Below are 24,802 nucleotides of genomic sequence, written 5' to 3'. Positions count from 1 at the left end.
CAATTATCAACTCTTAAAATGCCAGTGTCTAAAGTCCTTTGCAATTTGTTCAGTTTTTCCAGTGATTTTTTTTCTTTAATGTTTACTTTCTCTTTATTTTAGCCTAGCCAATCTTTTTTTCTGGCTTCATTTTTAGCCAACATCCTACAACCATTACTGCTTCTACTTAAATACTTAATTTATTTTAAACTGAACTAAACTTTGCATCAGCTGTTTCTGATGGAGTTATAGAACAAAATCAAAGCATTATTAAGGCTGAAAAAACCTGGTAAGGTCAGTAAGTCAAACATTAACCCAGCAACATCACCAGCACCCCCAGGTCCTTTCCAGCCACTCTGCCCCAGCCTGTGGCACCTTCTTGTAGATTGGTATTACATTGCCAATTTGTAGTCACCTCCCCCATCAACCAGGACTGGTTGGTAAATGATTTGAAGTGTCTTCTTGGTGTCTTAAAATTATTTAAGGCTCTTCCAACCAGTTTCATCAGTAATCTTGGTGGATCCCATCTAGTCCCACAGACTTGCAGCTAAGTGGTCTAGCAAGTACTAGCCATTTCTTTGTGAATTATGAGTACTTCATTTTGCTCCTCATCCCTGTCTTCCACTTCAGGGGACTTGATGCTCTGAGGATAACTGGGCTTACTTTTAAAAACTGAAACAAAGCATTAAGCTTTTGCTTTATCCTTTGTTACTGTTTCCTTCTCATACAGTAAAGGATGGAGATTCTCAGTGGCCATTTTGTTGCTGATGTATTTGCAAAAACATTTTTTGTTGTCTTTTTCACCAGTATTCAGGTCAAGTTCTAGCTGGGCTTTGGCCCTTCTGATTTTCTCCCTGCATAACCTCATAGCACCCCTGTAGTCCTGATCAGTTACCTGTCCTTTCTTCCAGAGGTTATAAAATTTTTCTCTGCCTGTTCTAACTGGAGCTCTCTGTTGAGCCAGGCTGACCTCCCTTCTCACCAACTCATCTTTCAGCACCTGGGTAGACCCTGCTCCTGCACCTCTTGCTAGGATTTCCTTCTGCCTTCCTGGACTCTTCCATTGCTCTTAAGGACTACCTCCAACAGGACTCTCAATTAGTTTCCCAAAGAGGAATCCTTACTGCTCCAAGAATGGAAACCTCCTTTTGTGATCACTTTGCCCAAGACAGCCTCCAAACATCACTCATGCATTTTTCTCTGTTCACAAACAGTAGACTCACACTGAAAGCTCAGACAACTTCTCAAGCTGTAGTGAAAGTGGTTCAACAGGGTCCTGTTACTATGCTGCTTAGTTAAATGTACTCTATCAACAGGAAAATTGATCATGGCAGTTTATGTTCACCTAACACCACTGCACTCATAAAAGACTTGGGAGTTTACAGTTATGGTAACTTCATTTATGAATCGAGATATGATGCATAATAACCAAATATATTTCCACAAAGGTTGCTGCTACCATCATGTCGCAGACATCTTTTTGTGAAAATCTTTTCTTAGGATTTTCTCTCTTCTGAGAAGCTGAGGCCTCAGAAACAAAATGTAAACAATGGTTATCTGCTGCTGTGGAATGCATCAGGTGTGTCTGGCCATTTTGAATGTTTACAATTAATGGCCAACCACAGACCAGATAGCTTGGACTCTCTGTCCGAGCCAGCTGCCTTTGTTACCATTCTTTTCTATTTTATTCTTAGCCAGCCTTCTGAGAGACAAAACCTGTCCTTCTATTTCTTTGTAGTATAGTTATAATGTAATATATATATCATAAAATAATAAATCAAGCCTTCTGAACATGGAGTCAACATTCTCATCTCTTCCCTCATCCAAGAACCCCTGTGAACACTGTCACACCATCAGGAAGTTTATCTTTAGTGAGATACACAATCAGTAAGAAATATTCCATAGGAAGTTAAATGTAGTGCACCTCTATTCTCAGAGGACCTTAAAAAATAAAACAAAAAGGCAAGTTTATTAAAATTAGTTCTGAAGGCTTTACATATTTTATTGAAAAGAAATTATTTTCTGAGCAATGCAAATTGCAGCAGTTCACAAATTTCTTCTACTAAAAGAGCTCTTTCTTTAAAGAAATCTTTACATAAGATCCACATCTACTCAACACTCTCGAACCAGACCCTCATAGTCCACTGTAATTTTGAAGATAGAATACAGAAACAGTGATAAAACATGACTGTTCAGTTAGCACAGACATACCATTTTTGAAATGAGGTTCTTTAAAGAAAGCTACAACACAGTCACGGGATGTTGCATTTACTCAATTTCAAAATTACATCAAGATCCTTTGAAAAGTTAATTCAGTCTTTCTAAACAGTTAGCAATGCTTTAGTGAGTTCTAGTTCAAGAAATATTCCAATTACATATTCCATAAGTCAGTACACTAAAAACTAAAGTTCAGTAAAAGTGATGAAACAAGCTTAAATTTATAACTAAAGCCATTTATATGTTGTATTAATGTATAATACGAATAAACCTCTTAGTGTACGCTGAAGAGTTCACAGACATATGCAACACTTTCACATTTACTTCAAGTCATCTTAAATAAATTCAATTTAAAAACACTTTCATGGTAGCATTCCATGTGTCACAAGCAATCACTTGTACTTGAAAATATGCATGAGTGAGAATTTTTCCTCTCCCCTCAAATTTAATGTTACATTAAATACCAACTAGTCACCTTGAACATTTTGAATTAGAACTATACTGAGCAGCATGTGTAACTGAAGCCTAAGGCAGCTAAAATGATACTAAATCAGGATTCCTCTAAAGAATGCATGTCTTCTGTAAAAATATTACAGGAAAAGATATCTACCATACTTAGCAGAACTTGTTCATATTTCAAAAAGAGCTGTGAAGGGACAGTCAGCCGTAACTAGGTCAGGGGTTGCTCTACAGCACAGGCTAAGCAGATGCTCAAATCACAGCCACCAACTGTGTACTGTGCAAGAAGTTACAGGCTGGGAAGGAAGAACAATTTTAAGTTTGGTATGTGCAAAAACCCCACTTTTCACTCCATAAACTGTTTCCAATTTTATCAGGTTGTCTTAATAAAGACTAAATACTCTGTCTCAGTACCTGTACATGTGTAGGCATTGAAGACCACTTCACAAACATTAAACTACTTTAAAGCTTAGTGTTCCTTCAGGTATTATTCACGTCATTAGACCTGCTGAATCTGAAGCTGCATTTAACATAATTTACCTGAAATTTAAGTAAGAAGAATACTACAAGTGTCGTAATAAGGAAGTAGTTACATTAACTGCTTCCTCTAGAAGAAAAGTGCAAATGTACTAAATTATTCGTTTACACATTCTTGGCTTTACCTAAGGTATGTAGCAGGAAAACAACATAAAATTCCTAATAATACAATGAAAGCAAAGCCACAGACAATGGGATACACTTTCTTTACTAGGTGAGGTTCAGAGCTCTCACATGTAAACACTTTTCAGCACAGTAAAAATATCTCCATGTCTGTGAAACAACACTGTCCACTTGCACTACCTAGTTCTCCTGATTTACCTCTACTCCAGTAAGAAAAGTTATGATACAGAATTTTGATCTACTGCTCAGAGTCGTTGTAGCTTCTCTACCAACATGAAGAGAGTCCATGGCATAGCTACTTCAACTGGCAGTGGCCATGGACTGAGAGAAAAGGGAAGAAGATTCTGGTGTGCATACCAGACAGATAAAATTGTTCACAAAGTTGCATGTCCAGCAGAAAAAAAGATATCACTGGGTCATTGCAACCTTCTCTAAATTTAAACAGCGCTACACTCATATTTCATGGGTTCATGAATGAGTAATCTTCAAAAATAGAGGCATTGGTGACAATTTCATGTAGAAGATACAGTAAAAACTGAAAATCTAATTATGGAAGTTTTATATCATATTTTACCATCTACCATTCTAAAGACTTACAATTAATGTTCACTGGTTTTACATTGTGCTATTGAATATTTTAAGGCCACTCCCTTATTCTGGAATCATGACTTCTACATAAAAGCACATAGCTGGACTGACATTACACCACTGTACTTCTTTAAGAAGTTGTTTTTTTAAAATTTATTTTGACTTCTTCAGGAATAAACTTAATCTCTAAAGGCAGATTATGTCCCCAAGTATGCACAAAACACTTTCACCTCAGTATCACCATAGTATATCCATAAATAATTCAGTGTGAAAAACCCAACTAACCCCTGCCTCCAAGATATAAAACAAGTGGCTAAGTAATGCCAAAGCCCCTTAGCTCTGCAACACTTTTCTCCAATTCTGAATTTCCGTTGTGCAGTTATGCTGCCTTCCTGTAACAAACAAGGAGGTTAATAAATAATAAGGGAAACATTTTCTTTACATGGTGTAGCTGCATGTAAGTTTCAATGCCACCTTTGTATTTATGGATTCTTTTGATATTAAAGAGTAGCACCACTTATCTCTAACTAATAGAGCTGGCTATTCTAATAAACTTGAGATGGATGTTAGAATAGCTTCACGGGAAAGTATTTCTAAACTACTCAGAATTCTTATAATACTAATTAACTACTGTAACCGCATTATATCTATTACATGAAATCCAATGCATATTTTATCAGGGAAAAAATTAAATTTTAACAGTATCTCAAAAAGTAATTTCAATGCATCCTTGTAACACTCTTCCATTATCCACTAAATGTAAGTGTATCAACCTGCAAAATCACTATAATGACACAAGTTTACTGAACCAATTATCCAAGGGTTATATTTTTTTGTAACCATCAACTTAAATGAAGTCCCCTCTTCAGGGAGCAGACCTGGTGCCAACACCCTAAATCGTGCAAACAAAACAAAACCATAAACTACAACCTTAAATTGCAGCTGATGTCAAGTTAAGCCACATCCAGGACACCAGCAGCCACTAGCTGCCTTGAAAGCCAGTCCAATCCTTCATAAAGTCCTGTACCACTTCGGGCATCACAACCCTGAATATACCAGCTACGGCCACAGCAGAGTTTGTGGAGACTCAACAGTTCTGTGATTTCTTCCACTGGAAGAGCACCTGCTACATCCTGCAAGAGAATCAAAGACTCAATTATTCATCTGTATTATATTTGAAGCTATTTCATTGGCTTAGACTGAAGCTACAGATGACATAACAACTCCTCAAACACAAAAGACAAATCAAACAGTTAAGCATTTACTACTTGCTATCATAAAAAATACCCTGATTGATCAATCTGCTAAGCACGCTTAGCACCAACACTTACTTGACCAGCATTACACATAAGGAAAATATCTCCATTTTATCTTTCCACATTAGCACTCTCTACCCACAGCAGAGGGTTCAGAAGGTTGGAATTGGATGGACAAGCTGAGGAAAAGAGAGTAAAACCAAATCACAAGTACCTGTTTATTAGCAAAGATCAAGAGCAAGGCATCCCGCAATTCCTTCTCTGTTAATAATTTTGCAAGTTCACTGTATGCTTCACTGACCCTGTCTCTGTGACTGCTATCAACAACAAACACCACCGCTATGAAAGAAGAAGAGAAATGTTTTACACACATTCACATATAAACTGCAAAATTAACCTTCAACTTACACCATTCCTTTTTCTAGAAGCTTTCTATGTGAAGTTCCTCAGTACACAACTTCAATTTTAAATCCAGGATGACTGAGAAATCCCTTAAATATTTCTGTATTTTAAACAGAAGTCTAGAATTCATCCTTAAACAGTGAAAAAATCTCTAATTTTTTTCCCTAGTCTAATATAAAGGCCATGATATTTTAACTACTTAGGTCTAAAACCAGATTTACTATGCGTGGATTAAGTATCTCAGTTTAAACCATTTCTTGATCCCTTTATACTCCATTAACTCCCACATGGCTGTCTCAGTTTCCCTTAATGGACTGTAATATTCACAGGTTCAGCCAAATCAGCACAGCTTGCTTCAACTACAGACTACACAATCCAAAAAAGATGGTCAAGGACCCGACATAGCAGCATTAGATTTTACTATCCACTAGAGAGTAACTAAGATGCCAGAAAGACTGGGGAGTCAAAGGGGCAGAGCTAGAGGACAGAATTTAAAATCAAGGGGTTTGCGATGAGAAAAACCCCAACACCAAAACTAAAAATAACCTACTGCAGATATGTACCAGGGTAACTGCTTGTCTTTCTCTCCAATATGCAGTTCCAAGGCAGGCATGATTCCATGCTAATTCACAGAATATGTTTTAAGAGGACAACAGCAATCTCAAAATACAATTTTTAAAAGTTTGAAAATATGAGTAATTTAAAATGTTAAAGTTTGCATTTAAGGCTGAAATAAGGCACAAAGCAGAGCACATGAGCTGGCGTTTGTAATTCCTAAGTATTTTAGATAATTGTGAATGAATCAATCAAGAGGAACTTCTGTCTGAACTGGGAAAAACCTATGGACGATTTACAAAACAACAACACAAATTTTTAAGTTCATCAGTGCTTTCAGACTCAATAATCTAGTCTATAATCAGATACTACACTGCAATAGCAAGTCAGAACTTGGTAGAATTTTTTAAGCTGCTATCTAAAGGCTTCTAAAAGCTGTGTATTTTCAAGTGCTATTTATATTCCATACCTGGCAAGTACTGCTTCTCACTATGCAGACTTTGGGACGCTGTACCTTGTCTGTTGTCAGCTAGAACCAATTTAACAGAGGTTCTAATTTTGTTTGGCTCCATGAACTGTCTGATGGATTTATGGAGAATGTACCTTTATCATCCAGTAGACACTCTGACCAACTGCATTAAAATTTATTAGCTCATGAATCTAACAGCTGTACATTGCATTAGATGAACAACTTTCTACTGTCATAAATTATTTCTATTAATAATCTGTCTGGCTTTGAAACACAAGCTAGAAGACAAAATACATTTTAAGAGCTGTATCAGTATTACCTTGCGTATTGAGATAATAATGTTTCCACAAAGGCCTCAATTTGTGCTTTCCTCCTACATCCCATATAGTAAACTTTAAATTCTTGTATTCTACTGTTTCAACGTTAAAACCTGGAATAAAAATATATAAGTTTTACAGTCCTGCTCTGTATGAACATAAAATAACCAAAATTAGTAAATAAATCAAACATTCAGAAAAGTAATTAAATTTAAATTGTAGCTACTAACCTATGGTTGGAATTGGCTGCATGAATTCATCTTGCTTTAACTTAAACAAAATAGTTGTTTTGCCAGCTCCATCTAATCCTAAAGTAACAACCCGAATTTCCATTTTTGGTCCAATATGTACCCTGTTGTCCTGGAAGAAACAGAATATTATGTATTAATAGCAACAGCAAATTTTGGAAGTTCAATCTAGAAAACCCTTATGTTTAAAACATGTTTTTTGTCACCATTTCTAAAGTGACTAAACGGATGGTCTCCAAAAGTACAATGCATGAGCACTCCCACCAATAACAGATATAAATAGAAACAAAAATATCCAATAATAGAAACAAAAATATCCAATAATGTCTGTAGTGAACCTGTAATTTTTACCTGATCTGAGTTACAACATATCTTTTAGAAAGCCAGTTTCATGACAGTATGTCTGTATTTGATAAAATTTCAAATTCTTTCATTATTCTTGGCTGAGACCATGTGAAGAATTTTTTTATGGCAATTAATTAGAGTTCTCTAACCAGGAAACTCCTTTTTTTCCCCACTTTATTAATGCCTCCATCTAGAGAACTACTTCCTTGCTGGAGGTTCCATAGCTTTACCTCTTCACCCTAAGCCTCTTCCAATCCTTTGCAACAACAACAACATTACTAGCACTAAGCAGTAATCTGAAATAGTAGAGAAAAGCGAACAAAATCCCCCAGGTCTTGCTTGGAGACAAGAAATGAGAATCAACTTCCCTATCTGTAGTTTACAGCAAGCTATTGTTGAGTATTGAAGGAGATGACACTGACAACATGATCAAATGGCAAAGCATAAATTCTAAAATAAACACATAGGCTGAGATTAGTATATATTTCTGAAACACATTTTGAAGTACTTAGAACTGCTATCTTGATGAAACACCAGGGTTTCAATCACCAGAACTATGTATCAGTCTATTTGTTTTCTTGCAAAATCCAGACAGCACTGTGCCTACTCCACACCGCCTCTCATTTCTTCTCACAGAAGAAATACTACTGAGTGCAAAAATGCTACATCATCTCTTGGTAAAAGACCAACAGGTTGACAGTGTTGCAGGACATTTAAACATCTATATCACATGATGTGAGATGTCTAACTATTTATCTTTCCATATACACATAGATACACACAGAGGATCCATTATATATCTGGATATATTGTCATCATGACAAGCAACTGTTTTCTCCCTTCTGTCATCAGAGAAGTAGCATACTTTCAGAATAATCAATACAATTCAATGACCTTATGCTATCACAATCCTGGAAGAGAATAAAAATACCTTGAGAAACTGCTTCCTAAAAAAAAAATTAAATATAATTATGCAATTACCACAATGCAAACATCATGACTATAAGTGTAAAAGCCAGATCAAGGGTTCATCTAACCAAATATGCTCTCTGAATCTAGGCAACGGTGGACATAAAATAAGAAAATAAGAAAATAAAAAATAAGAATTAAGGAAGGTACATAGTGATGATAACTGTCCTAAATAACTTCCCTGTGCTTAAGAGCTTGCAGCTCATGAATTTCCTAAGCCAACTGTGAAGTTTCTTCAATCAGCAGATCTTGATACATTATTGACCTGTGAAATTGTCTGCTTGCTGCTTGAAACCTAAATGGGCCCAGATGGTCCTTATCATAGAGCTCCACAGACTACCTTTCCAGTATGAAATAAATAAATTACTTTATTTGAATCTGTGAAATGACCTTGGATAAGCTCAGCAGGTTCAGTACTACTATTACACAAGGCATATACTCCACAACCAAAAGACTATTTGAGATTTGGAAAATAAAACATTGAGACTTTACTGCTTTTTAATAAATTTTTGTCTAAGTTCTAGATATTTGGAGTCAGAGCTGAAATTCAGTGACAACACTGCAACACAACATGATTATCAGAATGGGTTATCTCATTCTGGAAAAGAAGAACTTGTGGGCAGATTTTTGACAAGGTGCAGAGAAAGAAAGAACAAAAAGAAGTATGCAGAAGGGTCTGAAGAGTCTAAAAAATGCCATGTCTCAGCACTCGTTTCACACTCAAACTTTAGTTCTGATTTTATCCAGAGTTTCTGGCAGTGGATCTCCCCAATTCTTCTCTGCACCTGAAAGGAAAGAGGAAAAGCAGCAGCTCTGTATAGAGCTGCTCAGTTCACAGGTTTCTTGCAGGAGGCAGTACCCTGGCTATGGGCAGAGCTTGCTGACAGTGAGCCAGTCCTCTCACAGCACCACCAGATGTACTGGTCACCTGACAGCTCCCATGGCTGGAGGGCAGAGGCAGTACCACTTAAATCATCAGGGAAATGAAGGAGATGAGTGAGGCTGTCAAATTTAGCCATCCTGCTGCAGTTTGCCTTCTCCAAGGTTTGGAATGAAAACAGGCTGTTCTCAGCATGTTTGTACTCTCTCAGAAGGAATCAAAATGTGATGGATGCCAAATTTCCATTTTTTGCACAAGTAGTTCTGTCACTTCAAAAAACATTGCAAGCAAAGTTGCTGCTTAGAAAACTGTGTGTAGCATCTGCAATATGAGTCAGTAATAATGGACTATTCACGATCACAGCTAGAAACTGACATGAAAGAAGTCTCTCATTGTCAATTGTATCAGCACCTTTAACTAAAATGTTGCTTAAAAATGACAAATAAATTCCCTTTGTGTCTGTATTTCTGGCAGGTGCATAACTTGATGGCATACTTAAAAACAGGTAACCTTAGACTTCTGTTTAAGTAAAACTTGTTTTCTTAAATCTTAGTGCAGAAGAAAAATCCGCAACTATGATCTCTTCACTTTTTTATCCTTGACCTCTTTCGAGAAATTTGATGAGACAAAAGCCCTCCATACAGGTTTCATTAATGGTATCTTAAAGTGCTTTCTCTCTGAGAGAACACTTCCTTCTCAGATTGTCTTGATGTTGGTAAAGGTTAGCTGCCCATAGTTAGTTTAACATCATAACGAGAATTTATCTGTCAGTCTCAGGCACTGCTTCCTTAATAGTTTTCTCTCTCTGCAGCATGCACATATACATATTCATGATGACCAAATGCATTTCTTATATATAATGTTCTACGGCCACTGCACTCATTTAATAGAAAACTATCTTTAAATAAGGATGGTGATCCTGGACAAGGAGAATTCTCCAAATCCTCCCTTCAGAGCTTTTAATTCTGGCATTTCCCTAGCTGGTTTAGAAAGAGGAAATGGCACTATGCCTGTTTTCTTGTGTCATCAGTGAAACAAAATATAGGTAAAATTTACTCATTTTCAAGAATGAAAAGGACTTCTCTCTCCCCTCCTCAAACCTCCACAACTTTCATTTGATATTAAATGTTCCTCTGATCTGGTACTGTCTGAAATGCTTTTTTACATTTTATACTGGATGCAGCCTTCAGTGTATGCCAGCTCGTGAGGGAGACCTTTCCAGTAATATAGTAACAGTTTACAGTTTTTTGTCTGAAGATTTTATTTCTGCCTGGTATCTGTTGCCAGGTCCAGATATGTACAACAAGCCTCACTGCAAGTCACGATAGTGGCCATCAGCATAACAGTAATCTAAAAACACATTGTAAAGAAAGAGAATATTAAGCTTTATCAGATGCGAGGAAACAAAAAGGAAGAGGCGGCAGGAATTACTTTCACCTTATTTTTTCACGGCTGTTTTTGTGAAAAATTACACTTGCTTTAGCACCTTTGAAATTCAGAAATTAACCTTCAGAAGACTTCATAAAAATACAAATTGTTACAAGATAAAACCAAGTCTTCTGGGTCCCCCAAGCCTATTTTAGGCCTCCTGTAACACCTTAGCTTGCTTCTATCATTCTCTTTCCAAACACTCAGAAATTAACAACCAAAATTTTCCAAGTCTGATAAACAGCTCTGAAAGCCAAAGTTTTCAAACATTCAAAATGCCCCTCTGACTCGTTATTCTTCATCAGTGAATTGTGATTACTGCTTCATTCATGGAATAATGAGGGTTTGCAGAAGAGGTTTCCTTGGCCCTACGAGCTCTGGTCTCTGCTAAATAGGAAAGAGGCAGACGTGAAAATGCTGCATTGACACGGAAATTCAAATATACTGAGGTTACAAAATCAATGATTTTGAAGAAATTTAATTTCCAAAGTCTGCAAGAACTGACATAGAATCTCTATGGAAACATTCATTTCCTTACAGTAAATGTTTCAACAGCCACAGTTAAACTCTCATTTTTGTCTCAGTCACAATAGATCCTCTTCCTCTTTCACCCATTCAGAACTAAAAAAACCCCATACATCAAAGTACTTGTTCCTTGAGTTTCAAACTTATTTACTTTCCTATGAGGAAAGCATTATAAATAATAAATACCATATAAATACACCGAACAGAAGTAACATTATCAAACTTTGAATAATTTCATCCCCTTTAATGAAAGTGGTACTGAAATTATATTGAAGCAATAAAACCCAAACCTACTTAGAAGATTAATCATGTATAAGCTAAGCTATGAGCGAATACCAAGCAACTGTAAAACAAATGGCTGTTTAATAAACTGAAAGAAATAAATTTTTTAACATTATAAACTGGAAGTTATAATAATAGTAGTATTCAATTTAAAATAGGTGAGCAATCTCCAGAAAATAATCAAAGAAAGATGTTTCCAGAACTCCCAAATGCTATCCAACTTCTTTAAAAGAAAACAGCTCATGTTCAAACAAAGTTACTGATATGGTCAATGACAAAAGAACATTTCCCACCCTTATTACAGCAGCACAGTGGTTTGCTGCTCAAATACCAGATTGCATTCATCATGTGATAAAACAATGTGGCTCTAACTGATACTGAATTGCCTCAACTTGTTGCAACAAATACAGCATAATAACATACATCAATTATTCCTGCATTATTTTACATTAGATTTGGGACTTCATAAAGTGGATAACTGTACTTCCATGAGATTAAGAATACCTTTGTAAAAGTGACAGGTATGCTAGCCTCCAGCTGTACATGATCTGCAAGTTCTGTAAACTGCTGCTGCTGTTTCTGTAATGTCTCTAGCAATCTTGTAATTTCCTGTTTGGCCAACACTACTCTGCAGTCGTCCTAAACAGACGAAGAAAACAAAAGCATGCCTTTCTTTTAGTAATTTACTTTAAAATACCCCAAATACAATATAAATATCATTGCTAGAAAGAAGGCTTTTTAAATAGAAATACACTACTTCAAGAAATTAACATTCACAAAATAGATTTATTTAAAATTGCAACACAAATATTAATATCTTAACAGTTTTCCTTAACACTAATAGATACTAAGTTGTTCTGCAGGTTTATAAAAAAACTAACAAACTTTCTCTATGAGCCACCTACTAGTAATATAAATTATAAGAAACAATAATATCATCAACAATATCAATGTAACATATAAAGAACATTTATATTTTTCATGTATCATTTAAACAGATGGAACAGAGCAACTGTTTTGCAACATATGGCAACACACTTAATAGGAAAATACTAGCATCCCCCCTCTCAGGATTCAGAACATTTGTACAGTTAAACCTGACTACACAAACAAACAAAAGCTCTAAACAAATCAAACACATTCAGGAAGTAGCTTCTCACACTCAGTTTACTATTTGCTATGCATACTATTTACTTTTTCCTATCATTACATTGAATTAATAAGAGACCAATGAGAAATTCACATACAGCCACTTTCTTCATACATTTAAGATGTTGCATTACCAATGTTACAAGTGTAACTGTAAAATCTTTTCAATACATTCTGTAGGGTGGTTTTTTTGCTTCAGTCTTGTCTTGCCTTCCCACTAACCTCACAAATATCAGAAAGTACTCCAGAAAAATCATGCCACAGGGTTTCCAGTAACTGGAGGACTCTACACTTTTGGACTGACTATTTTTGGCTAACACTCCCTTGTAACGAGTACTTATATCTCATGTTAGACCATGACTGATTTAATCTTATAAGAAAATAATGAAAAATACCATCCCATCTCTTTTTTTATAGTCTAAAATTAATTTGTACTTTCATGTATTTTGCCATATGCTACAGCTCACTTGCCAACCTACCTGTTGCAAAGTCTTTTCACAGTGAAGGCAAGCTGTTGAAACCTGTGACAGGAGAATGGTCATATCTTCTTGCTGCTGCCTAAGCCAAATCAACTTCTCTCTCACATGCGCATCAACAACACTAAGAGCCATTTCTTCCTGACGACAAAGGGTTTCATGAAGATCAGAAAAATAGGCTCTGACACATGAGCGAGCATTCTCTGCAGTTCCTGGTACCTAGAGTGTTGCAGCAAGGAGATCCAACAGTTTAAGGACACCAGTTGATTCCAGAAGCAAATTTTAAATTTTATTCCAGATTCTAATTTGTTTTCACTTCTGCCTGGCTACATCACAGTTCATATCCCAGTTAGGGCTGATAAGACTTCCTGAATAATACCAAAACACTTCTAGAAGTTACTCCTATAATCACATAGTTCATTTGCATGTATAAACACCTCACTAAAAATGACCAGGGAAAAAAGCCTCAATAGTATTATACCACCTGAGAACATATACAGTCTGTACACTAGGAGTCAAACAACTTTTTCCACTGCCTCCACATTTCCATATAGCCTAAAAACATAGTAACACCAAGTTCCCATCTATCTGCTGACCTAAGCCTCAATACTGATGTGCTAGATAGAAGACCTTAAAATCTTGCCCTTTAAAACCTATGCATAATTTTCAAAGAAAGTCTTTATCCATTTATTGCAGAAAAGCCAATAATCTGTGCATGTCGGGGAAATAAAAAATTTTTAAAAGCATACATGTTCAGTATGGGCCATTCCAACTCCATCTTCAACAATTTGTTCTCCTCCTTCTATATGCTGAACAATTCCAACTAATTTTCTGGAATAATCAGAGATTTCTTCTGTGAAAGTTCTTATACAGTGAGCCATGTCTAAAATGGATGCACGAATCTGGTTTGCTTCTGGTTCCAAGACAGAATGCTATTAATTAAAAGCAACATATGAAACATCAATCATAATTATCTTCCTTAATAATATTTTATATTTTACTACATATTTAATATACATGTGCAAGTATATGGGCATATATTTTACACATACATATAGCATAGCCAAGTAAGAATTGAAAACTATGTTGCAATTTAAAAAAACAGTCAGGACTTACAGATTATGCTGAAATTAGCTCATACATCTAGCAATTACACAAGTGAACAAAAACTTGCCTTTATTGTAATTTCTTATAAAAAAAGAATAGTTAGATTGCACCAGTGATGTGATGTGTATGTAGTGTCTGCATTATGAAAACAGCTTTCTAAATGATGGCCCAATGTCATGAAAACTTCAGAAAAGTGGCAGATAAAGGGACTGTCTTTTTTCACATATATATATTCACATTAGTAACTCATTGAGCTCTTAGATTTTTTTTCCTTTATTTTACCATGGCAACTGTCTGACACAAAGGGAAAACTAAAGAATGGGATGAACACATCAAGAATCTATCCTCCTTTCTTGACAACCTTTTGTACTTTATTTGGATAAATAATTATGCAAGCCACCCCCTGGCATGACTAGAAATTAACTACTAGCAGTACCTTATGACCTTGATGCTTCCCATATTCTTTGCAGACACAACACATGAGAGGACTCGCCTGACAGCCTTCTTCTAAACAAACAAACTCAATGGCATGCACTTGGTGTTGGGAGCACATCGTCTTCTCATGAGGCTTATCAGCAAGAGGTACACGCCTGTGCTTTGCCAGAGTCTTAGTAGAATGAGTAAGCTGGGAGCAGTCTGCACACAGGTGAGTGGCACAAACAGTGCAATACACAGACGCAACATGGGCTTCATCTTCATCGCAACGAATGATACTCTAACAATGAAAACCAGGCAAAACTCAAGTGGTTAACATTTAATCCCAAAAATGGAGGAAAAAGCAGAAGACTTGTAAACAATACTATCTTTGTTTAAAAGTTATACACTAATAAATATTTAGACTATTTTGAAACTTGATTATAAGTTTTCAATAACCTTTTTGAAAACGTAAGTTTAAAGTGTTCAGTAAAAATTACTTACAGAAAAACAAAACATCAACAGTCAAATAAGCACTTAGGAAAGTTATCTACATCTAGAATGGTATTGCAAGATATGTTGCACACCAGCTGATAATACTGAAATGATAAAAGCAGCTACTTTTTTAATGAAGTACTACATGATATAATAAAATTACTATAAAAGGCAACTACTGACAATAGCTGAAGTATTTAGGAAGAATTCCTGAGGAGTTTCAGAAAACTGTGCTTATATGACTAAAACTAATATATCAAAATGAGTAACCTTTTCTAAAAACCCTAAAGACAAAAAGGGGGTGAAAAAGTATGCATGTTTATTAATACCAGTTTATTTTCTGCTTTAGTCAAGTACAACTAGCATTTAATTATAAACAATTAATTGAAGCCTTAATACTAGATACTGGAAGAAAAGAACAGTATTATTGGTGAAAATACATTTGGCAAAGAACTGATTTTCAATCTTTTTCCTATTTAGAGATAACTTCTAGCAAATGAAACTTTTGTTTGTTTGTTTGTTTGTTTTGTTTTTTGGGTTTTTCGTTTTAAAACTCAGTACCTCTCCAGACAGACCAATGCCTTCTTCAGCTGTCCCATACTGCCCAGCAGGTCCATTCTGCAACCGTTCCAAGAGTTCCAACAAAGCAAAGTTCTTTTTCAATCCCCAGACACCAGAATCTCCTATTTTTGATGAAGAGGTAAACAAAGGAGAGGAGAGGAAGAAAAATCTCAAGCACATATAATTTTGAGAAATTCCACAAATCATAGCTGAGATTCAGACAAATATTAAGAGCATATCAACTACATTAATATTAACCAAGTGAGATACAGCTATCAGTTTTTCTGCAAGCTCATTCCATCTTCTTCCTTCCTTTGATCATTGAGCTATTTAATATTTACGCAGATCTTCCCTATCAAAAGATGCCAAGATTATTAAAAATTTAGAGAAACATAGTAAAAATACTTGTAAAATAATCTGCAATAGCTAACAAGAATACAAAGAACACACAAACACTGTGCATTATAAAAATTATTGTTTTCAGAGGTATAGTGAACATTTCTACCCTACTAATGGAAGCCATGAAGAATTCCCTACTGAGAAACCTTATTCCCTGTATCACAAGATGCAGCACCAATTGCAGATCTCATGCCAGCAAAATCTAAGTAAGAGTTAAAACAATACTCAGAAACAAAACCCAAGGTGCTACACTATTTGATAAAATGGAAGATCACTCATACTCCCTAGAGCAAAGCAGAAACCCATGTCTACTCCTGCATGATCCTTATTTCGTAGAAATTAATATGAAGCAACGAGATGAGAAGCAAAATCAGAACGTCATCCCAATAACTGCTGCTAAATGGTAACCATATTGGCCACATAGCATATGAGAATCCTAGCAGTTGCTTCTTCAAGGAATTGCCATCCCTTGACTCTTTTTCAGTGTAACTGTCATAAATTTAATGACATTTTCTCTGTTGCAAGGAAAAGGTGGCTCATGAGATCAAGCATCATCTTTGAGCCCTGGATCATTACTTTTTGACCATAAAAAAAACCAGAACATTGTTGACGTTGGGAGGGTCCTCTTCATCACTTTGCCTAGGTCACCTAGAGCTGGGTACCCAGGACCACACCCAGGCATCTTCTGAAAATCTCCAAGGAGAGAGATGCTATCACCTCTCTGGGCAACATGTGGCAGAGCCTGGTCCCTCTTACAGTCAAAATTGTTTCCTTATATGCAGACAAAACTTCTGCATTTCAGTTTGTGCACATGACACATCAGCTATCTACATGAATTCAAGGAAACAGTATTCCATGTGTTTTCCCAGAGAGTCCAGACTACTTGAATTGTCCAGTTGTTTCATGTTGTTTCCTAACTCCTAAAGTATGCTGCCCTGTGGCAGTCTCGTATGTGCCCTTCATCCTTCTGGAATTCAGTGTCATCTCACTGATCTTTTACAGACATGAAGTTTTACTTCTTCAATATGGACATTTATCAAACACTCCACAGACTGTGATTTATCATTAGAATGAGTGCAGTTCTAAATGACCAGACAGACAACAACTACACAGTTATGAGAAATACTCAGCTAGTAACCACACTGCTTAATGTAGCTTCGACTTCAACTTCATGCAACTTTTTTCCCTAGTCCATCTTTCTCAGAGACTATAGACTGTAATACTCTATTTCAAATTTGGTCACTGAGAATTTATGTGCCTCACAGATTAAAGGCAATAAATGGATGATACTGTTTTCCTATAGCAATAAATGGGAGCATCTTTAACTATTTTATGCTCCAACACTCTCAATGGGTATAAACAACACTGATAACTTGTTTTAAAAAAATACGTTTACCAGTAAAGACCATGCATTTGCTGCTTGCAGAAATGGGCCTATGGAAGCACTAGTCCGTAACTAGTGCTATCTAACTGAAGTAAGATATAAAGCTAGGTGCTTTAAAAAGTCTGTTCTTTTAAAGTCAGGGACCTCTGCATTTATCAGTTCCATGGTGGAAGCCGTCTCTGCTCCAGAGAGGCACTACATTGCCAACACCCAATCTAAGATCAGTGCACTCCACAAAATAAGCTGCAAACAAACAAACAAAATATTCTGACTTTTATTTATCACAGATCTTGAAGGAGTTTACAGAAGCTATGTTCTGTCCCTCCAAAATTACACTAAGCACCAGCAAAGTCATCTGCTTTGATATATTCTGACCTCAGAGCTTAATAATTTTTTAGGTTGAGCACTCCTAGCAAGATCACTGTTTTTTCCGTAACACAGAACGAGTCACCTCTTATTACCAGCTGAAGAAATACAGAGCACTATATATATACTTTTAGAATTTAATTTACATCAAAAGAGTTTCTAAACAGTCTGGATTTGCTAAATAGGTATCTAGACAGACTACCTCTCAGAAAACAAAGCACTGGAAAGTGGCTATGTGGTTCCCTTCTAGGGTGTTTAGCACTTTCCCACAGCAAACTAACTGTGCACAACCTTCAGCTTCTACAGCATACAAAATAGTCACATTAACAACACAGCAATATAACGGCTGATACTAACATGCACCTTCTATTTTCAGGTTAGCCACTAATCCAGATAGCCATTAATAGCCCAGTATAAATGGATGTACATGTACCAAAAGGATAAACCTACTTAAGTAAGAGATTATAGTTCCTAGTCTTTAAGCAAACATTGTCTTAGCCTTTAGGCAAACACTGGGTAAGGCTGCAAGAGGAACAAGCTAATCAATCATTACAGTTTCCTACAAAAGTCTTTTCTTTCACAGGTTTTAGTGTTTATTACAAAAACCCTAGAAACCGAGAAGTACTCTTCTCAGTTTACAACATTGTATGTGACTTAATCATGTTAGTTCTGTTCCATGTCTAGCAGTGAAGAGAAAGTCAAAATGAAACTAATTTACTGAATTGTTACCAAGAAGATCAGAAAAGATAAGTGAGTAGCTATTATGTAGTTGGGTTTTTTTGTCCATAACTCTAAGATGTCATGAGAAACAAAGATACATCGCTCTTACATTCTTTCTATTATGTATCATGGGATTTGATAATACAAGTACAAGCAATTGTATAACATGTCCGTCTCGGCACAGCTAAAAAACAAGCGAACCTCACAGGCTAACTTTAAATTTACTGACACAGAATTTATAACCAGCAAGCATCCTATAAAACATAGAATCATGGAATAATCTTGAGTTGGAAGAGACCCACAAGGATCACCAAGTCCAACTCCTGGCCCTGTACAGGCCATTCCCAATGATCACACTGTTTGCCTAACACACTGGAGCATCCTCCAAACATTTCCTGAACCCTGGTAGACTTGATGCTGTGACCCTGAGGAGCCTATTCCAGTGCCCAGCCACCCTCTGGGTGAGGAACCTTTTTCTAATACCTAACCTAAACCCCCCTGACACAACTTGAGGCCATTCCCTCAGTCCTGTCACTGCTCACCACACAGCAGATTATCAGTGCCTGCCCCTCCTCTTCCCCTCAGGAGGAAGTTGTGACTGCAATGGTGTCTCTCCTCAGTCTCCTCCAGGCTGAACAGACCAAGTGACCTCAGCCACTCCTCATCCTGCTTCCCCTCAGTGCCCTTCACCCCTCCATGCCCTCTCTGGACACCCTCCAGTACTGTCCTTCTTACACTGGAGCACCCAGAGCTGCCCCCAGCACTGGAGGTGAGGCTGCCCCAGTGCAGAGCAGAGCAGGACAATCCCCTCCCTTGCCTGGCTGGTGATGCTGTCCCTGATGCCCCACAGGGCACGGGTGGCCCTCCTGGCTGCCAGGGCACTGCTGGCTCATGTTCAGCTTGCCATCAGCTTGACCAGGGCTCCTTTCCATGGCACTGCTCTCCAGCCTCTCATTCCCAGTCTGTCTGTACATCCAGGGTTGCCCCACATCCCGTGCATAACGTGGCACCTTCCCCTTCCTCTTGAACTTCATGTGGCTGGTGACTGCCCAGCCCTCTCTGCAGGGCCTCCCAGCCAGAGCCAACAGCTCCTCCCAGTTTTGTATTATCTGTGAACTTTGTATTCCTCCCAGTCCTGCACCCAATCTTTTCTGAAGATGTTGAAGGGCACAGATCCTAAGGTGGAGCCCCATGGAACCCCCACCTAGTGACGAGGCACCACTCTGATGTCACCCATTCACTGCAACCCCTTGAGCCTGACCCATGAACCAGCTGCTCTCCCAGCACATGATGTGCTTGCTTATCCAGCTGTGTGCTGGACATCTTGTCCAGCAGGACACTGTGAGAGACAGCACCAAAACTTTACTGAAATACAAAAGACCACAACTGGCTTCCCCTGGTCCACTAGGTGGATTACCTTGTCATAAGCATGCATTCTCTTAAAAAAGTCACGTCTCATTTTGCTGGTATCTATCATAAAGTTTACATATTTACACAAATGGGACTTTGCTCTTTTTTATTTTAAATCTACCTACAAAAATTTTAGGTACCTGACCTACACATTCTCAACACAACTGACCAAGTGTTTATTTCCTATTTGAAATCATTAAACAATGAGTTCTGTAAATACATCCATTTACTCTTCTTGGACTTCACCTCAAATTGTGCTTTGATCACAAATGTGAGAGTCTAGTGATCTCATCCTTGTGCCTACAAAGAATGTTTGTGTCCATTAGAAAAATCATTACGCATTCTGTCATCTCAGAAGAAGAAGATGACATGAATAGCAGGAAATGTGTCAGCCATGAATGAGAAAATGACAGACCAAAGATATTAAGACTGACTCCAGCTAATTATACAAACGTCAATTTCAGAAGCATGAAGCTTGACTGCAAAAGTACTATAAATAATGAAAGGGATAAAGGAACAACTTTTGCCTAAATGTTTAAATGCATTTTCTTGCACAGCATTTTTAAGCTTCAGCTTGGCACTCAAACACTAGCAAAGGCATGTGTAAATCTAAGCAAGACCATGTAATCAGATGGATTACATGAAGGATGCCATCACCTGCATATCTCTGTGAACAAGTTTTAATGATAGAAAATAATTTCAGCTCTGCAGTAATGGTAGATAGAGAGACTCTCCAAAGTGCATTTTTCCTAAAAATACCCTGGTCTGTATATTAATTTAAAAAACTAGAACCCAACAGAAACAAACAAACAAACAAAAAACCCCAACAAACAAACAAACAAACCCACCAGCCAAAAATAACCAGTGAGAGACAGGAAGCAAGAAAACAGTTTGCAAGAAATTATTTTCCTTTTCTCCCAGATCAACATACTTTAAGGAAAATCTTTGAGAGGAGCCTCTTTTTCTACAGATACCACTTATTGGATTTTCCCCTATATAAACTATCTGAATCAACACTCTCCAGAATATATGATTTCAAAGTTTGAAAATCAAACTAACTTTTCCATTGCACCTTTTTGGTTGAAAAAAATGTTAATCCAGTCGAAGACAACAGTTCACATACCTCCAGCATGTACATACTCATTCAAAATTTTCCATTAGAAGATTAAATCACAGGGAACTTCATTAAAGAATTCTTTAAAAACCCAACAAAAATCAATGTTTTATCTATTCTGCAATGCAGAATGGTTTGGGCAAGCTTTAGTATTATTTGTTCATTACAAAATGTTTTCTCTTGTAACAGGATTCTGTGAACTACTAGAAAATTTTGCTAAGCATGCAAACAACGTTTCAATTTTCAGTTGCAGAATACATATTTCCAATAATCCTGATTCATGAAGTACTTCTAACCCTTCCTTCACATACAGTTATATATAGAAAGAGACAGCTCTGTATATTTAAACTGAGTCCAGTTAAAAAAAAAATACAAAAAAAGTATCTACCCATATACAGATCCCCCAGTACTAATTTCAAAAAGCTCCCAACATTACCTAGGAAAACTTGGATGAATATAGTATTAAGTGCTTTAGTAATAAGAGCAATGGAAAAAAAGTACCACAGGTTACTTTAGACCAACTAAAAGTCTCCATAAAATCCATAGTTACTGATTAAGAAACTGTGCTCAGCACACAGAGCTTTATGTCCTAATTTTACAGCTTTTCTTTCAGCACAATTTTCTCTTGGCAGTGGTCCTTAGACACTAAACAGCTCTCTGAGACTAGAAAACATTATTTCATTAAATTCATTAAATTGTAGAATTGCTTTAGGGTGAACATGGAACTTGCTTTCTCATATCCTCAAACAGAGGGGAGGGAAGTATGAAAAGTTCCTCTGGGCCCTGAATTGTCCCTCACTGCTCCTAAGCTCTAGAAAAAAACAGAACTATAAGTGCAGCAAATTTAACCAACACCAGCAACTACTAGGTGATTAGAGAAAGGTAGCAAATATATAGATGTCTCAAAGACGGGCCATGAGCTGCACTACACAAAACTTCCTAGTTTTATATCCTATAACCAGTAATATGTCTCAATGGTGTTGGATATGGAAAGAATAAAGTGCCTATGAACTCCCCCTCCCTCAGATCACCAGGTAAAACTTTCATTCACAGAAGTATTTTTATTTTCAAGCTGTTTGGCTAAGATTTTCTACCCATTACTTTTGTGAGCAACTGTTGATCACAGTGCATCCTTCTTCTTTGTAGTGTTAAACAGCAGGATGCAACTCTATTTATCAACTCTTCAATATATAGGGATCCTGAAGCTTTTCATCCTTCTTCCTAACTGTAGGGGACTTGGAGATTTAATAACACAGCATTTCATAAAAAACTCGTCAGAAGGATTAAAAAAAAACCTGTAAATGCTTTTGTAAAGCTTTATTTTCATCAAACATGAAACACACCGAAAAAATATGATAGGATCCTTCAGATGCCTGGGAAAAATTGCATAATAGAAACTAAGAAGCAACAAGTTCCCCATCACAAGAGAAGAAGCAGTGGTCTTGGACAAAAATGTTTCATAACAACAGGACCAAGTGTTGTGCTCTAAGATTCTCCCTCTAAAAGCATAGTTTAAGAAATCTTGTGCAGCTGCATAGTCATATATAAGAAGCCAAACAAACCATTCCTCTTAAGCACTCTACTAGACTGGGAATCATTCATGATTCTCACACTTTACCATTTCCCTCGCCCAAAAACAAACCCCTCCTTCATACAAGTCTGATTATTTCTTTTCCTGATTTCTAGCTTCACAAAAACATTCTGCAGAGTGCCTTAATATTCCTAGCAGATTCTTGTACTTCACAGTCAAGTGAATTTGATACTTAAACATTTCTTTCATGGTTTACAAGATCAGAGATGTCCTTTTCTAAAGATTCTCCTTTCAACAGGCTCCTTTTTCCTCCAGTGCTATTCAAAACTGCTGGAGCCAGTACTATTAACAAGTTCTTTTTGTTACATCTTCCTCTGATAACTTGTCTTCTCTATAACCCCATGTGGACTAGGTAATTCTTATTCTGAAGAAATTATATGCACGTGTCTTATTTTGCCTAAAATAAACTTTCACTGTAAGAAAAAAAATCTTTATCTTATCATTTCAAATACCATGTGCAGACATTGTTAGAGTAGGGGAATTCCGGTTGATAGCCTGCCACTACCAATAATGCGTGTATAGAAGTCATTAACATCGTAAAAACCAGGTTTGTTATCACTGATCCTTCCCTCTATATCATTTCATCATGAATTCAGGGAAATGTTAGACAAAAATTTACCTATTCAATTACATGGGTTTAGTGTTTAGGACAATAGGAAACTAATACTCATACTTCAGGAACCCTTACACAGAACCATTAAACAGAGTAGTTCCTTTGTAAATAGGTATACAAGAAGATGTCCAGGTATAAAGCGTGCAAGCCCAGGTTCAAGAACATAAATGCAAAATCTTTTCTTTCTTTTCCTTACTACACATTCATTACTTGGAAATACCATCACTAAGTGGAGCACTAAGAATCTATGTCAAGCACTATCTTCTAGATATCTGTGACTGCAATGTTTCCAGAATGTAAAACTTCTATTTTCTTACCTAGTTCAGTAACTTGTCGATCAAAAGGACAACGAACTGCTCTGCCATGAAGGGGAAGCCGGGTAAGACAGTCATGGCAGACAGTATGGCCACACAAAAGCAGCCGGGGAACTTTGTCCCCTTGCAGAGAAAATACATCTTCACAGACCCCACACTCAAGAACCTGTAAGTGAAAAAAGACCATTTTTGGTTTTAAGCTAATTAATAAGCAAAACTTCACACAGAAAGCTGTACAACAATTTATGTTACAGATGTTCATGCAATCACTGTAATTCATGCAATAAGCTGAGTCAGTAATTTTGCTTTATATGCACACATATAACGATCATACTACCAATTTTTAAAAAGTAAATAAATAATTAGACACAAACAGAACTTTTTAACTCGTCAGCCTCCTGCCTGACCACCACTAGTTCCTACCCGCTTCATTTAATACACTGCCACAAGACAAGCCTACTGGTCAAGAGGCACAAGCAGAAGAAACACCCTTGCAGGAAAAGGAAGCAGCCAGCAAGACCCTGCCAGAGCAGAGTGTTGACCGGTGGAGTTTCCCCTCGCTGCTGATGCTCATAAAGAGGTCAGTCACACCAAGTAAGCCATCTAGCAAGCTATAAACGCAGCACTGAGCTAGTGCGAGCAAACAGTTGTGGGCCGGAACATCTCAAGCTATAAACAAAAAGCACAACTGATAGTCACAGAGAAAGAAAAAAAAAAACACCAAAACCAGTCCATAAGCCTGGCACCCAGGGTACCACAGGCCTCCCGCGCCGTGTCCTGGGCGGGCACAGTCCGCCCCGCCACAGGAGCTGGGCCGAGTTACCACCTCACCTTCACCGCGGCGCCCGCCGGGCCGCGACCGCCACCGCCAGGCCCGCGGCCACTCTCCGGCCCGGCCTTGTTTACGGCCAGGGCCGCCATCTCGGGGCGGGCGGAGCGGAGCGGCCCCGCAGGAAGGAGCGGGGAACTGCCGCTACCTCAGGCACCACCCCGGCGGGCGCAGGCGCCGCCTTGCAGAACTGCAAAACTACAGAGATGTAAAAAACTACGACTCCCAGAGTGCCCCACAGGAGAACTGGCAGGCGGAGGAGGCGGCCGTGCCGCACCCGG

General features: G+C 37.5%; 1 protein-coding gene across 2 annotated transcripts; it reads right to left on the bottom strand.

Annotated features, from left to right (window-relative positions):
* Positions 1–1,946: 1,946 nt before the first annotated feature.
* Positions 1,947–24,705, bottom strand: TRIM23 (tripartite motif containing 23). Of its 2 annotated transcripts, XM_071425318.1 has the most exons (11): positions 24,524–24,705; positions 23,696–23,858; positions 15,782–15,903; positions 14,748–15,026; positions 13,954–14,136; positions 13,208–13,423; positions 12,084–12,218; positions 7,133–7,262; positions 6,905–7,015; positions 5,374–5,498; positions 1,947–5,036 (listed from the first exon to the last, which is right to left on the bottom strand). In XM_071425318.1, exons 1-11 carry the CDS (start codon positions 24,611–24,613, stop codon positions 4,857–4,859), a joined length of 1,734 nt encoding a protein of 577 aa, XP_071281419.1. In that variant the 5' UTR covers positions 24,614–24,705; the 3' UTR covers positions 1,947–4,856. The 2 variants fall into 2 exon arrangements, with proteins under 2 accessions (XP_071281419.1, XP_071281421.1); XM_071425320.1 differs by lacking the exon at positions 14,748–15,026.
* Between the last annotated feature and the right edge of the window lie 97 nt (positions 24,706–24,802).

This window comes from Agelaius tricolor, unplaced genomic scaffold (assembly GCF_023055355.1).
Source record: "Agelaius tricolor isolate 1412-34295 unplaced genomic scaffold, bAgeTri1.0.p SCAF_4, whole genome shotgun sequence".
Lineage (NCBI taxonomy): Eukaryota > Metazoa > Chordata > Aves > Passeriformes > Icteridae > Agelaius > Agelaius tricolor.
Note: the sequence above shows the minus strand (reverse complement) of the source record. Positions and strands in the feature narration are given on the sequence as shown.